The following is a 16,422-nucleotide window of genomic DNA, read 5'->3' as shown; positions in this document are numbered from 1 at the left end:
TAAGTGTATGTTAGATTATGCTTATAATCAATGTTATGATTATTTTGTGCATTGTCGTTAGGGTTACTCACTCAGCTCTTTGTAGCTTACCATTTTGGTTGTTGTATGCCTTTCAAGTAAACTCCTTAAAGAAGCAAGGAATTATGGAAGAGAGGCACCAATGCATTATAGAAGAGCGGCACTAATGCCTAGCTCGGATCATTTTATTTTATGTATGTATTGTGATCTTTTTGATAACTACTTATATTAGGTTGTTAATTAAAGTATACACCAAGGCGATTTATGAATTAAAAAATGAATATTTTGGATGTACCTTGTGTTAAAAAGTCGGGTGTTACATCTACACATCACTAGTCAGTGTCTTGAACTCCCCAACATCTTGATCGCGTAACTCCAACACCTGGCCAACAACACCACTACCACCATTATCATCTTCACCTAATGCTCCCATGTTCTTGAAGATAATCAATTTCATCTATTTGATTGTGGGTATTGGGTATTCTTGAATGAAATTTGTTTGCATATTTAGAGATTCGTATGGGAAGGAGGTGTGGATGGGTCTTAAATTTAATGATTGTGTATGGTATGTGTGTATGCATCGGACCATTTGTGCAAGTCTATGATTTTCTAAATCAAACCCAAAGTTTTTTTGCAAACGACATGAACCATTTATATAATTTTCTTTTAGTTTAATAATTATTGCATTTCATTTTAACTCTTATATTACAAATAAATTTCTTATGGTCGTGTAGTATTTTTAATATCCATATATATAATAATTATTTTATTATCTTTTGTTTTTTTTTTTTATAACAATCTGACATAATTATCCTTTTCATATCTTGAAATCATAAATTTTATTGTGAAACATTATTTTTTTTAAAAATACATTATCTTTAAAAAAAATGTCAATTTAACCCTACAAATTATAAAATTTTGGTTTAAAATGTCAATATTGTTTTTTTTTAATACTTTAAAGGCATAAAGTGTTACCTACTAAAAACGAGTATTAATTATTAAACTTTTTTTTTTTGTTTGGTTTCATAGGTAAAAAAAATGACGTGGCTATATATCAGACTACTTTGATGGTTGTGATTACACATAGTGAAAGTCAACGGAGTTTGTCTTTCAAATGTGAGATTACTAATACTTTCAAACCAAATAAAAACCATGGTGATGTAAATCTCGAACATACTATAGGTGTTGTGATCTCAACTGTTAGAATAAATATGTGAATATGCAGTAATCAAGCTCATTTATTGAGGGGGTTTTTTAATGTTTGATCGATTACATACAAATGGACACACGATAGTTACAACCATGGAGATGATCTTAAGTCGAATCCGAGGGTTCTTGATGCTTTAATCTTTCCAATGACGTGGCCGACTATTTATCGTCAAAGATCATAATATTCACTTTACAGTTTCTATTGAGCTTTTTAGCAATCGATTTTAATTTCGTCACTGTAAACACAGTTTCCGCTGTTTTATGTGCCTAATTAACAGTAGAGCTCAACCTGATTTCAAAAAACCCACAAATTATCACCTTTTATTATCGTCTGATCTCTTGTTCATCTGCAAACTAGTTGGAAAATAAATAGAGCAGAATCGGGACATTCGTGTGAAGCTTTTCACAATTTGTTGAAGTTAAAACAATATCACCGATTAACCACATGCACTTTTTCAAACATATATACGAATTTGATTTTTGAATTCGCTTTGACTCGTTGTGGATACAATTAAATTAAATTTGATTTTTTGGGGTATATATTTGCATTTAACTAGGATTTAAGTAATAAGACCAAAATATCACATGGGCTAGGAAAGTACAGTATAATTTTCTATTTGTATTTGATAAGTTTGAAGAAATATTCCAACTACATTTTTTTTTAGTTTTAGAAGGTTCAGCAAAGCTTCTCCTTCAACCATAAAAGTCAAAGCTTTCTCCTTTGACTATTCTTGCAGTTGGATTTAGTCTTCACAACAACTCGTTCAAATACATTCTCAACTCCTCCCCCTACCACTTTGATTCTCATAATTCACAAAAACACACATTGCACAGGAATTAAAAGCTCCCGAAGGTTAAGTATGGCTTTCATTTGTGGTTCACCCCATAGCCAAGAAGAAGATGATTACGATGTGCTTTGGCCATATCCTACCACATCTCCAAGAAAACCAACTAGAAGAGGACTCGTTTTTGGAGGCATCCGAAGAAGTAAAAACCCAACAAACCCATACGCAGATCGTGGACTTGACAAATTTGAGGCACTTTTAGCTGATCTTGCTCACAAAAGACAGGAGATTTTGACACAGAAAGGGTCTGAAGATGTCTCCATGGTTAAGTTCGTTTACAGAAGTCCCGATGAAGTTAAACCTATTGTGGTCAAGTTAGGCGGTAAAAGTAAACAAGATAACACGAGCTCATTGGAGAGTACTCCAGAAAGGGAACATCAAAAAGTTGATGCTTCTGTTAAAGGGCATAATGATGGTAATGAATCCGAAGAAGGTAAAATAGTGAAAACATTGTTTGGTGATCCTAAGAAGAAGATTATGTTTGATCCATGGTTAAGAAAGCTCGGACATGGGTGGAAACCTTCATATTATTTCCCTTTGTTTCTGATATTGATCTTAGTATTATTAATGTTTACTGGAAGGTCTTTTGCGATCTTATGCACTTCTCTTGGTTGGTATTTGGTGCCCATCATTATCGAGTCATTAGATAAATCAAAGCAGCGGACGAAGATCACAAAGAGACAGTATATAAAAAAGGCAAGGCGAATCGATAAACAATCAACAGCATAAATAAAACAAGATTGGGATTGAGTTTTGAAGTAAATCAGCTTCTATGGCTCGTCCTTGAAAACCCAAACAACTTCATTTTTCCGTTTGTTTTATGGGTGTTCTTTCTTTCGTTTATTGTTTCTGGTGATCAAGATATTCGTTATGTAAATTTCTTTTTTATTCTTTTGTTTGCTTGTTTTTATTGTCGTTGGCTTAGGCATGTCGAGTTGGACTGAAAGTTCGATCGTTTGTTGTATATATGTATTGTTTTGACGATTTTATAGATGTAAATGGGGACGCTATTTGAGGTTATGTTGGAATAAAAAACATGGTCATTGTATATATCTTATTAAGTTAATCTTGACCAAAATATTGAACCTAGCCATATATATATATATATATATATATATATATATATATATATATATATATATATATATATATATATATATATATATATATATATATATATATAGGGCTAGGTTCAAATGTTCTTGACATCTATTATGTGCCCGTAAGCACAAATCTGGACCAACTGATGGAAAAGAATCAATGATCTTGATCTGAGGGTTTATGATATTAAAATAGGGTAACATGTACTATATAATCACATAAATTTCAACATAAGGATATTTTGGTCAATTAACCTATATTAAAAAAAATTCCATATTTTAAGGGATAATTAATATCCTTATTTTTAAAAATCTGAATTTTTTAAATTTAATTCAAATATAATTTTTAATAATATCTGATTTCATTTTGTTAGAATGACATAAAAATCAACCGTAAACTTGTAAATATATTTTTGATTTTATTCTTGCAGAATATGATTATATTCAATATTTATATATATTAACATGCTTAAAGATTATAGAACATATTATCAACACTAACATTTTATAAAGAATACATGTCTTCTTGCACTAATAATATATCAAATAATTACATTGTATGATTGTGATACAAAGAACATTCTTGAATAATAACAAAATTTTGAAAGAATAACAAGTGTAATTCTTTAAAACATAACAAGATTCTTAAAATGTGAGTGTGATCAATCTTTGATTCATTCTTCAAGCATTTCCTATCATGTCTTCAAACCATTCTTCAATCAATTCCTATAAAAAATGCAACAAAAACTAAGAATGGTTAAAAAAAATATCGTATTGTTTAAGAATGACTTTACTGAACCTGTTCATTCTGTAAGCAAATCTATTACAAAAAGGCAAACACGAATTCTAAAAGAATCATTAACTCTAAAGTGCAATTACCATTACTATACTACCATTATTCTAACAGAATATATATGTGTCATTTTAAATTTTGGCAGAATGCATACAATATTTTAAATTGGCAATGTGGGTTGTAATTCTGATAGAATATAGCAAACATTAAAAAAATGTAACTTATTCTAATAGAATGTAATCTTCAAAGTATAAATTTTGATAGAATATAGTAAACATTAAAAAAAAATGTAATTTACTCTAACAGAATGTAATCTTCAAATCAATATATTCTAACAGCATGTTATTTTACTTATCCTATCTTGCAATGTTTTTTTATTTTTCCTGTCTTGACAAATAAACTAATTGATATATAAATAATTAACCAAAACCATAATCGGAAGACATGAATAAAAAAAATACCTAGATTTCACCGGAGAAGAAGAATCAGCGACCACCACCACCTCCTGACCTGCTTCGATTGGAGCAACAGCCCCACCCCGCTGCTTCTCCCTTTGTTCTTCGGTCTAGTCACTCATCGGAGATCGATACCTCCTCCCCTCGCTTTCTTTCTCTTCTGTTCCTATCGATCAAGGCCTATGAAGATTCGACTTCATCGTTGATTTCTTTGCCCCATCGGAACCCCTCCTGCCCTCTGATCGAACCTCTAGCACATCTCCCCTTCTACGGTAGCCCAAAACCTCCAAAACCCCACTGAATAACAGGAACCAATGATGGGAAAACGAGAGGGAGGATAAATCGCTGTAGACGTGATCGGCTAGGGTTTTTTTCAACAGATTTTGACTACAGCCCATATTTAAAGGAATAATAAAGAACATATTAATTATCTACCATATTTAAATATGCCAAAATTACTATAATACTCTTAAATGATTTATTTAATAATTAATTATTTCCTGAATTCTTATTGGTGCACAAAGGCACATAATAGTTGTCAAAAACATTTGAACGTATCTATCTCTCTTTCTCTCTCTCTCTCTCTCTCTCTCTCTCTCTCTATATATATATATATATATATATATATATATATATATATATATATATATATATATATATATATATATATATATATATATAGACACACACACACACACACACTAGTAAGATACCCGCACGATGCGGTGACGGCGATTTATTTTAATTCTGAAGATTAGTTTCCGTCCAAATTTTTTTTCATCTTTGTGGTTATCAAATCGTTTCCTTTTAATATATAGTTTTTTTTTTTCGATAGCCGTTGTTAATTAGGTTAAAAGAAAAGGTATATTGTGGTTTTGTTTTAAAAGTACCTAGCCTTTACTTAAAAAGAAAAAAATATATATACCTTATTGTTTTGGTTTAAAAATAAATATACATTGCTGTTGTGATTATACTAAACTCGACAATATCGGTTTACTCGACCAAATTAATCTTTATTAGATATAATATTTTTTATGCTAACCTAACACAAATCAATCATATTTATTTCAACATTTTAATCATTTTTTTTTGTTATTTCTTCTATTAAAAAAATCATTGTACTGAGTATTGCCATTTAATATTACTTAGTATAATGATTTTGTCTAGTTATAAATTTAACTTTTTTTTTAAACATTTAATTTGTAAATTCTACGAAATTATAATAATGAAATATTTTCATTGTTTTTTTAAGTATAATCTTTTTGGAAGTTGCCTTTTAAACAATCAAGAACAAACACAAATAAAATTCAAAAAAGTAGGCATCCAAAGATAGTAAAAACGTTAAGTATAATATTAGTATTCATTAAGCATTTGTTGTATTGTTTAAATTATTTCATGTACAATTGAGAAATACATAAAATTATTTATAAAAAACAATACACGCATAGAATAACAATAATTATAAATAAACTCAAAACAATTATAAATAACAATAATTATAAGTTTATCAGGTTTTAACATCTTCACCAATTCATTTTGTCATCGAAATAAAGTATAATATAATGTCATCGCTAATGGATTATTCACTCCTCATCGTTTGTCAAACTTAAAAAATCTAACCATTTTTTTTTTTTTTCTATTTAACCAATTCACAAACAATCAACTATATGCTAATTTTAAATATTATTTGATTAAAATTTAGATATTATTTTATTAATATTTTTCAAATAACTTCTAATTTTATTAGGTGAGAGACAATATATTAAGATTTTAATAAACGTTTGAGTTTTATAAGCTTTTAATCATCAAATGATCATAAATAGAAAAAAAAAAAGTAAATAAGAAAATCCATACGTAAAATCCAAGTGTGGAATAAATTATTATTTTTGAGCATATATTTTTTATTCGTTTTAATAAAATGCAATTCAACTAAAAAAAATTCTTAGTACAATGAGGTCTTCTAGGTTAAAGTATATATAGCATTTCATATAAAAATTCATTTATAAAATAGAAACAATTAGGGATTGCTTCATCTTATTTTCCTTCAGGTCGCTCACAGAGGCAGAACGTATTGCTTCATCTTCAAGAGTTGCCGATTTTGACTTATACAGAGTCAGAATTGGGGATCAGGGCGTCAGACGACGGTGAACTTCTATCGTGCCATTGGTGGCATCTTTGGGTCATCAAAAGAAGAAGAGATTTGGTAGGTAGTCGAGTGGAAGGAGCGGGTTCCAACCATCTATTTGAGAGGGGTTTAGCGATGTGACAGTTAATTAAGGCGGTGGAGATGATGAGAGTAACCCTGATAGAATCAAAGTGTAATCGTTTGACTGGAAGCCAGAAAAGGGAAACGAAGAAGAACAGTGTGGTAAAGTCCAAGGTAGTTGGCAGAAGAATAGAAGAATCGGTCGATAATGGCCATAAGGATGTTACTCCTGAAGCTAGTGGAGAAAACGGAAGAAGCGAGAAGATATGGAAGTGAGCGATTAGAAAGAACTTGGCGAAGCACCAATTAGGATGAGCTTGGAAAAGAGATGATGACGACGAATAGAGGTGAGAATACCGATCATAGCACGATGACGGCGAAAGGGTGTTCGATGGGAACATTGTATAATGGCAAAGGAGATGTAGAACATAATAGGAAGACGGAATTTGGTGTTTCTGATAATGTAGGGTTTTCTGTACTGATGTAGTTGAAGGTGACGGAGGTAAATTTGCAGAGGGGTGAAGAACGAACTCCCTGGTGGGTGAAGAATCTGAGACCAAAAGTCGGTGGAGAAGAACCCAAATAAGGCGAGGCGGTGGGTTATTTGTTGTATTTCATTAGAAGAAGTGGGAGGTGGCCACCACGTGTAAAACGACGTTCTCAAACAAAAGCATGTGTAAAGGCATCAGGAAAAAAGTATTAAAGATAACTGATAACTAATTATCTTTAACAATAAATAAATAAATAAATAAATAAATAAAAAAACAGCCAATGAGATCAAAAAACTGTTCAAGTGGCAAGTGGCACTTTAGAATTAGTATATATATAATTAGCGGAACATATATATATATATATATATATATATATATATATATATATATATATATATATATATATATATATATATATATATATATATATATATATATATATTGTATATTGTATATTAGTTTACATAAAATATCATTTTTATATGATGGACACTTTTTTCGAGAATTCAGAGCCCACTAATAAAAAACTTAGTCCAATTAAATTTTCAGCCCAATAAAAACTTTATAATTAGCCCACCAGCAATTCAACACAATTAAACCAAAACCCAATGTTTTCTCTTGTTTAAAATATGGTACCCTAAATCCCTTTGTATTTCCACAACTTCCAGCCAAAAAGAACTGCAGTCAAGAGCTCTCTTCCTCTTTTTGTTTTTGTTTTTTTTTTCTTTCTTCTGGTTTGATGGTGGAGTATAATGTAGGGGTGTTCGTTTGGATAGATTGGTTCGATCCGATCCAATTAACTAAATCCAAATTGATTTCGGTTTTCAAAATATGGATCCCAATAATCCAAACTAAATTCAAATCCGATCGATCTGATCCAATTAAATTCGGTTGTATCGGTTTTTATAATTCGGTTTTCAAAAACTAAAATATTTTAAAATGACATATAATTATAATATTATCCAATTTTTATAGAAGAAGAAAAAAAATATTTAGTTGTTATTTAAAATTTATAAACTACTAAGAATGTATATTATAATTTAATATTTAATAGTTAAGGAACTTTTAAGAGAAAATGCATATTAATGTTTTTTATTAGATGAAACTTTTTGAACTTATTTGAAAAAAATAAATTATAAAATTAATAAATAGTTATAGTTATATTAAAAATAAATAAATAAGTTGTTATGCGGTTTTTTCATTTATAAAGTCAAAAAAAAATTGTGATCTCTAAGTAGTTTTTATGCATTTTCACGATTTTTAAGGTTTTTTTGTTTTCCATAGAACCTAAACCTATATATATATATATATATATATATATATATATATATATATATATATATATATATATATATATATATATATATATATATGTGTGTGTGTGTGTGTGTGTGTGTGTGTGTGTGCACGCGTTCAGTGAAGAACATTTCTTATTTTGAGAACATTCAAGGACAATTCTCTGCCACAAAAATTTCACAAGCTGCAAATTTCAAGATTTATTCAAAAAATTTGGTTTTTTTTTTTTGTTAATTTATTTCTTATAATTATTACTAATCAAATAAAAAATATCCTACCTATTTACCCCCAATCCCATCCCTCTCAGTCCACCAATCAAGCTAGTATGTCAGTTACATATTCTTTGGACCACCTTTGAAACGATCAGATAGTCGCTGGAACTACCTTATCATTGCCGAAACCACCGTATCGCTATCGGAAATACAAAAATGCCGAAAGCACTGGACAACTGCTTTATCACTTCCAGATCTACTACCTCCGCTTCTACTCCTCCCACCGTCGGAAACAACCTCTCTTTGTTTCTCCTCTCCTTAAACCAACTTCCCCCGACTCTCTTTTCAACCAAAAGTATTTGTTGATATCATATCACTAAACACCAGATCCAGTTTTACCGCCTCCAACTCTTATAAAAGGCCTTCCTGATTTCAATGCCTCCATCTTCAACAATATCGTTGACTCTTCCGGCTACGGACACTTCTCCTACAACACTGATAGTTTAAGTACAAGGAAGAAATTTTATGATCATGTGTACACGGAGAACGAAGCACCACCAGAGCAGATGATCAACTTCCATCATGAATTATCCCCATCTCGTTTCACCAGATTTGAAGAAGGCCATAAGATATGGTTTGGTTGGTCATGGTTGCTACCTCCATTGAATTTGTCGTCAAAGCTATCAGGTTAAAGTTCTTACTGGAAATCATGGAGTCATCGTCGTTCCACCGGCACCAGATCTGGTTTCGTCATCGTCGCCTTCGTTTCACTCACTCTCTATTAGGCTTGTTGGTTCTCAGTAATAATCAGCTCCATAGGCTTTTGTTCAATTTCGACGCCCTGAAAAGCTTACCAAAATCAACGTCAACTAGAATTTGTCGATGTTTCCTTCGAAAGAAGTCATGTAGAATAGGAACCAAGTTATGAAGGTTTACATGGATCAGAGGTAGTTCGATGTGTTAGTGGAGGGGGAGGAGGAGAAGAATTGACGGTAAAGTTCGGTTTTAGGCAAGTTTCTTTTCTTTTAGATCTCTTGTTTTTTTTCTTTTAAGTTACATCATAAACGTGCTTTTGTTGCTTTTTCTGTAACATTTTTTTTCAGGTATTAGTTTTAACCCTTGAGTTATGCTCTAATTGCAATTTAGTCCCTGATGGCAATTTTATAATTTTGTAGTTATTGGAGTATGCAGGGCGTACACCCATGTATGCTAAGCGTACTCCGGAACGCCATAGAAGATTGTGCGTACACGGGTATGCAGGGCATACGAAGCCAAGTTGCAAATCCTAAATTTCAAGGTTTTGACCCTATTTAAACACATTTATGGCCTCATTCACCTTCTTACCTTCAACCTCCCTCCTTATTTTGAAACCCTAAAGAGTGTTTTTTGCATTGTGAAGCTTGTTGAGCCATTTTTGGTACCATTTTGAGCTTTTGGAGTAGAAGGAAGAGCATTGAAGTGGTGGTGTTTGACTCAAGGCTTTGGATCAAACATTTAGTCCCCCTTTTGCACCTTATGGAGGCAAAAAGTTTCAAAGTTGATGAAGAAATCTCTCTGATCTAGTTTTTGTTGTTTCCTTTTTTGTCCCAAACTTAGTATATGTGATTAGAAGGTACTCTAAGGCATTTAAGTTGTCATTTCAGAGGTTTTAAGGGGAGTTGGGTCATAAAGTTGGGTTCTTGGTCACTAGTTTCCCTCCATGCATGTACTAGATGGTCTTAATAGATTATGAGACTAGGGTTTTTGGTGTTAACGACTTAATGGGCATGCAAGACCATAAAGTTGGAAACCTTATGTTTTAGAGCATCTTATGTGACATATATCTAAAGTTTGGACGTAGGTGTAACATCCCACGTTCAGGAGTGCAAATTTAGGGTTCAAAGTGTAAGTATGAGAGGGGAACTCGGCGAGTCCATGGGTGGACTCGGCGAGTAGGGTCGCGACTCTGGTCGCGTGTTAAGTGGCCAACTCGGCGAGTCGGAGGCTGGACTCGGCGAGTAGGCGCTGAGTGGAGAAAACCCTAATTTCGAAGGATGAGTCCTATATAAAGGACATTATACTCTCTCCCCAGCCTCTTTACCCTCTCTTGAAGTCCAGAAAACCCTAAGATGTGATTGTGAGGGATTTGAGTGCATTTGAACCTTGGAGAAGAGATTTTGGAGGAGATCTTGGAGAGTTAGAAGGCTTGGTGCAAGGGGCGTTGCTAAGATTCGAATTTCTCTTCTGTTCGGGCTTCATTTTGAGGTATTACTTCATTTCTTGGGCTGTTATTCATCTAGATTCATCATTTTGGAATGTGTGGAAAGTCTAGCTTGTGGTATTTCGAGTTTGAAGGTTAGATCTGGGGTTGCTACCTCAGATCTGGAATGGAGAAGGTCTAGAGTGCATTAAAGTCCATGTTCTTGAGTGTTTGGTGAAGCCATATTGTCCCAAACCCTAGCCCTAAAGTGTAAAATGCCTAGATCTCTTTGGATTCATGTAAAGTTTGCCACTTTACGTGATGGATGGTTTGTAGAAGGGTAGATCTACGTTTTGGATCAACTGCATGGCCTGGAAGGCTTCTGTATGAGTTAAGATCTAGAGGCACTTGGCGAGTCACAAAGGTGTACTCGGCGAGTTGCTTGAAGATGGACTGGAACTCGGCGAGTTGGAAGAACAACTCGGTGAGTAGGTTGAAGATAGCCTTGGACTCGGCGAGTCTGTTCTTGGACTCGGCGAATCTGGTCGTGAGGTCCAAACTTCTCCTGGTGGAGCCATGGATCAGTGAGTCAAGGGAGGACTCGGAGAGATGAGTGCGAGGGGACTCAGAGTCATGGGACTCGGCGAGTCTCGGGGTGACTCGGCGAGTCGATTCATGGATGGGAAGTTCTGAGCATGAGGACTCGGCGAGTCACCGGGTTAACTCAGCGAGTAGAGTTATTCAGGAGGTTGACTTTGACTAAGGGTTGTCCGGTTGACTTCCAGGGGCATTTTTGGTAATTGTTGGTTTTTGTTTGAGTTCAGTGTTGGTGCTGGCTAGTGGTGAAGATCGTATCAGTGGTCGGAGCATCTTGGTTTTATCTTTCAGTTGGCAGTTGCGAGGTGAGTTATCCTCACTATATCAACAGGGTCTAAGGCACCAAGGCCGGCCCTTTATCGGATTGAGATTCGGGTATTTATTGTTATGTTATTGCTTTGATATGTTTGCATCCTAGTAGCTAGGATGGTATATGTTAGAGACCTGGTTAAGGTCGGTATCCTGTTATGTAGGGTGATGCTATGCTAGTGACAGGTTAGGTCGATATCCTGGTTAGGATGATGATATGTTATGTGATCTGCTAGATCGGCTTATTGACTGTGAATTGTTATATGAGTGTATGTTTATGTTCACATAGTTATTGGACTGGGGTTGGGTTGAGGCGGGTCCTGCTTTATGCTATAGGCCAAGATACCCAAGGCAGACCGGTTGTCCCGAAGGCCCAACGAGCGGTCCGGATAGGCTATAGGCCCCAAGAGGGCGGACCAGACGTGCCGAGGCTCGGAGAGTGGACCAGGCCGACTGAAGGCCCGATGCGGGCGGACCAGTCATACTGTAGACTCAAAGAGTGGACCAGGTGGATTGAAGGCCCGGTGTGGGCGGACCAATCACACTGCAGACTCAATGTATATGGCTAGACTCGGAGGGTGGACTAGGTGGACTGTTGGCCGGTGCGGCGGACCAGTCACATAGTAGACCCGAAGTGCATGGCTGTTCTGTGTTCTGATATGATATGGCATGTTATGCGTGTATGGTATATATGGTTGGTATTTTGGGGGTATCTCACTAAGCTTTCGGGCTTACAGTTGTGGTTTAATGTTTTTCAGGTTCTTCAGGAGACCGTGGCAAGGAAAAGGCGTGATCGTACCGCTCCTCATGATTATGTTTTATGGTGTGGTTCTTGGAAGACTCTGATAATAATTGTATTGAAAACCTTTTTGTAATAACATTAAGAAAATGGGTTGTCTTTGAATAGTTAAAATTGGTTGAATTTTTATGGTCGTTACAGTAGGTGCTTAAGGGATTAAGCACTTCCTTAGGATGTTGGCAAGTAGCCTCATAGTTAGGGCATACTGTACGGTATGCTGATGGTATCAGGTCAATGCCCCGATCCTCAGTCAACTGCGAGGTATGCCTCGCGCACACGAGGAGTACGCTTCGCGTATTGACCGACTCAATCTAGTTGATTTGGTTAACTTTGACCTATATTTTGACTAGGGTTTAACCTAGGGGTATTTTAGGTATTTGAATGTTAGTTTGATTTTTGGTTATTGTTTTTCGTAATGGTGACCGATAGTGAGGATTTCGGAGTAGTGTTTGAGTTTAACTTTTCGTCTGCCTTTGAGGTGAGTCTTCCTACCACCTTAAGTGGACCGAAGGCACCAAGGCCGACCCACTGTATCATATAAGTAGAACTGTGTGTTATCGTATGATTATATTTGTGTGCTTCCATGATTTATGTATTGAGCTATATGGGCTCGGAGTCATTACAGACTCGGGGTTTATACGGACCCGGGGGTTGATTCGGACCTAGCATAGCAATATTTTGTTATTTTAGGTTTCTACGGACTCGGGGGTTGATACGAACCTGACACATCCACGTGCTGTTATATGATATATATGATGTATGTGGTAATTTGGGATGTTTACTAAGCTTTATGCTTACAGTTTATATCTATAGTTTCAGGTACTTCCAATTCAAAAGGGATTGGCCCGACATGATGACACAACATCATCCCTGTATGATTTCCACACTTGATGTATTTGTACTCTGATGTTTTGTAATATTGTAATGAATGATGGTTTTGGATATAATCAATGAATGAAAACTAATGGTTTTTACCTAATTAAAAATGAAAAATTTAGTCGGTATTTTAGGGATGTTACATTTTTCCTCAAAATATCAAAGGTCGAAAGAAAAAGGAGAGTGGCCGACACGATTGTCACAACTAGCATTTTTAACTAGGAAATTCTGTTTTCATATAAACTTCAACTCTTGTAAAACTTGTAATCTAATTAGATATCATGTTCTATGCTTAATCAAAAACATCCATTTGAATCAAAGCTCCCGAGTGAAGTCTAACACCTAATTTAATACGACTCAGATACTCAGTTGTGGGTTTGAAACTCTAATAACCCGATTTAAATTTAGTATGGACTAGGATCCTCTTATTGGGTCTAATGGGCCAGTAAACCTTCCATTTGATGATTTTGGGCCAATGAAACCCATTTGGGCTCTAATTGGATCCACATTCGTCAAACCATAGAAATTGGGCCATGTTGGGCCTAAAATAGCTCACTTATTTATCATGGGCCATGATGGGCTGTGAGCCATTCTATTGAACCATGATGGGCCGTGAACCCATCTTCTCATTGTAATTAGGCCGTGAACCTATCTCTTCATTAGAATTGGGTCGTAGAACCCCATCCGTTCACCATCTTTGGGTCGTGAACCCTCAAGAAGGGCCCAATGGGCTGAGAACCTTCAATATGGGCCTTACAATTTCGGACATAATCAAGAAAAAGGCCCACACTCCTCTTTTCTTCTCTCTTTCCCTCTCATTCTTGGCCCACAATAAAAAAACAAAATTAGGGTGAAATAGAGCATTGACACCTCATAATTGTCTAGTGGATATCCATGCAAGGTTTGCATGTATGAAGGCACACTTCTTATCAATCCCTTCAAAAGTCAACTCCTTATCCCCCCACCTCTCTCTACCTCTCAGCCACTCTCTCCTTCTTCATCCTCACTCGCCATTTCAAATCCAACTCATTTTCTCTCAACCTCAACATTCTCCCACCCTCTATCTCTCTAAAATTTGAGTGTTTGTGTGTTCTTCAAGAGCTCTTCATCAAAGATCATCATTTTGGTAATTTATTCCCTCATCAAAGTGTTTAACTTCGTTTTATGATAATCTTCACTCCTTAACACTTCATTTCATGATCCATGCTCTTAGAACTTTATAGATCTCGAAAACCTCTTCAAGGAAGCTTGTTAAAGCCGAAAACCTCCCCAATCTTCTTCCAAAACCGAAATTTCCAAACAAAAGTGAGTTGATACCCCTATTTTCGGTTTTTAGTATGTTTTGGGGGAGAATACAAGTTGTTTGGTGTAGTTCTATGTGTGTATGCATGATATTGTGTGCTTTTCATGATATATGTGTTGTAAACTCCATGAACTTGAAGATATACTAAAATGTGATAATATTTGTAGAACATAACACTCATTTCAACTTATTATGCAAAGAAAAGGTTTTAAAATACATCAAAGTTACTTAAAACTATGAGATTTACATGAAAGGGGCCAAAAGTGACAAAATAACCAAAAATGGGGTACTTTATGTAACTCATGGTTTTAAGGGATGAAAAGGAATGAATTTTGATAAATATTAATCTTTTTGACATTTGTGACCTTAAAAAGGGATAGAAGTGTAAAAATTCATAAATGGGCTTATTTTGGGATTTTTCGAGTTTTTGGGCCAAGTTTGTAAATTTTTGGACTTTTGTGGGCTTAAATGTCATTTTTAACAAAGTTGTGCCAAAAATGTAAATTTTTTATAAGAGGGACAAAAAATGTAAATTTATAAAAACTTGGGCCAAAAAGGTGAATTTATTTATAAATTGGCCGAAAATGCACATTTTCATAAAATTCAAGCGAAAAATGATATTTTTGACAAAAGTGGGTTTAAAATGTTATTTCTACTTAAAACTAACCTTAAATACAAATTTTGTCCTTAAAGGACCTAAATTGTTATTTTCACCAAAAAGTTGCTCTAATTGTAAATTTTCGGTTTTAGGACCAAAAATGTATTTCTTACAAAAAAAATGGGCTTTTCACGTCAATTTGGTAACCAACGAAGCTTATACAGTCAATGTAACCAACAACGGATAAAATACGTCATTATTACCTTTATTGGGCCTGAAAATAATTTACATGCTTAGTGGGCCTTAATTGTCCACTTACATGTTTATTGGGGCCTGAGATACTTCTTATATGCTTATTGGTCCTGTAAATAATATATATGTTAAATGGTCCTTAGTTGTCCTTATATATATATATATATATATATATATATATATATATATATATATATATATATATATATAGGGCCCGAGATACATATTCTCATTCCTTTTGAGCCTAGAAATAATTTACATGCTTAGTGGGCCTTAGTTGTCCACTTACATGTTCAATGGGTCGGGAATATACTTTATATGTTTCTTTTCGCGTAAATTCGATTAAGGATCTAGTGAGACGTGTCGGTTGCCACCTATTGAGTGTACAATCGTAGTCTGTAGTTATAAATAGAGTCTCTTGGAGGGAGAGCGGGGGTTTGTGTATAGATCTATACGAGGGTGACACCCCACACCTGGGCTGTTCGCTACAGTTAGACTAGGCTAGTCTAGGGTGACAAAAACCTTACCTTATTCCGTTGGCGTACGAAAACGCCATGACAGGCGAAATTATCATTATCTAGTATGGTTATAATAACTCACTTAGAGGAATTAACCTTATAAAGTTTACGGGCAAACCATTCTCTTTTCTCTTTGGATTACACGGTAACATACTCGCGCTGGTACTCAACCTCGTAGTTGATATACCAACATTCTCTTTCACAGACAACATCGGGTTGTCTAGGGTCATTCTCTTTATATTCTCTTTGTCATTCTCTCCATAATTTCTTTGCATTCTAGTAAACATTAACACACATGCATTAATACAAGATCGGACACAAACATACTAAACTGTTTTCAGAAAATATAGGATTTTTTGGTGTTTA

The 16,422-nt window shown here is 34.6% G+C and overlaps 1 protein-coding gene across 1 annotated transcript; it reads left to right on the top strand.

Moving 5' to 3' along the window:
* Positions 1–1,897: 1,897 nt before the first annotated feature.
* On the top strand, positions 1,898–2,966 carry LOC111919580 (uncharacterized). The gene has a single exon (XM_023915155.3). It carries the CDS (start codon positions 2,088–2,090, stop codon positions 2,799–2,801), a length of 714 nt encoding a protein of 237 aa, XP_023770923.1. The 5' UTR covers positions 1,898–2,087; the 3' UTR covers positions 2,802–2,966.
* The last annotated feature ends 13,456 nt before the right edge of the window (positions 2,967–16,422 follow it).

This window comes from Lactuca sativa, chromosome 4, assembly GCF_002870075.4.
Source record: "Lactuca sativa cultivar Salinas chromosome 4, Lsat_Salinas_v11, whole genome shotgun sequence".
Classification (NCBI taxonomy): domain Eukaryota; kingdom Viridiplantae; phylum Streptophyta; class Magnoliopsida; order Asterales; family Asteraceae; genus Lactuca; species Lactuca sativa.
The sequence above is the reverse complement of the archived record's forward strand: the minus strand, read 5'-3'. Positions and strand labels throughout refer to the sequence as shown.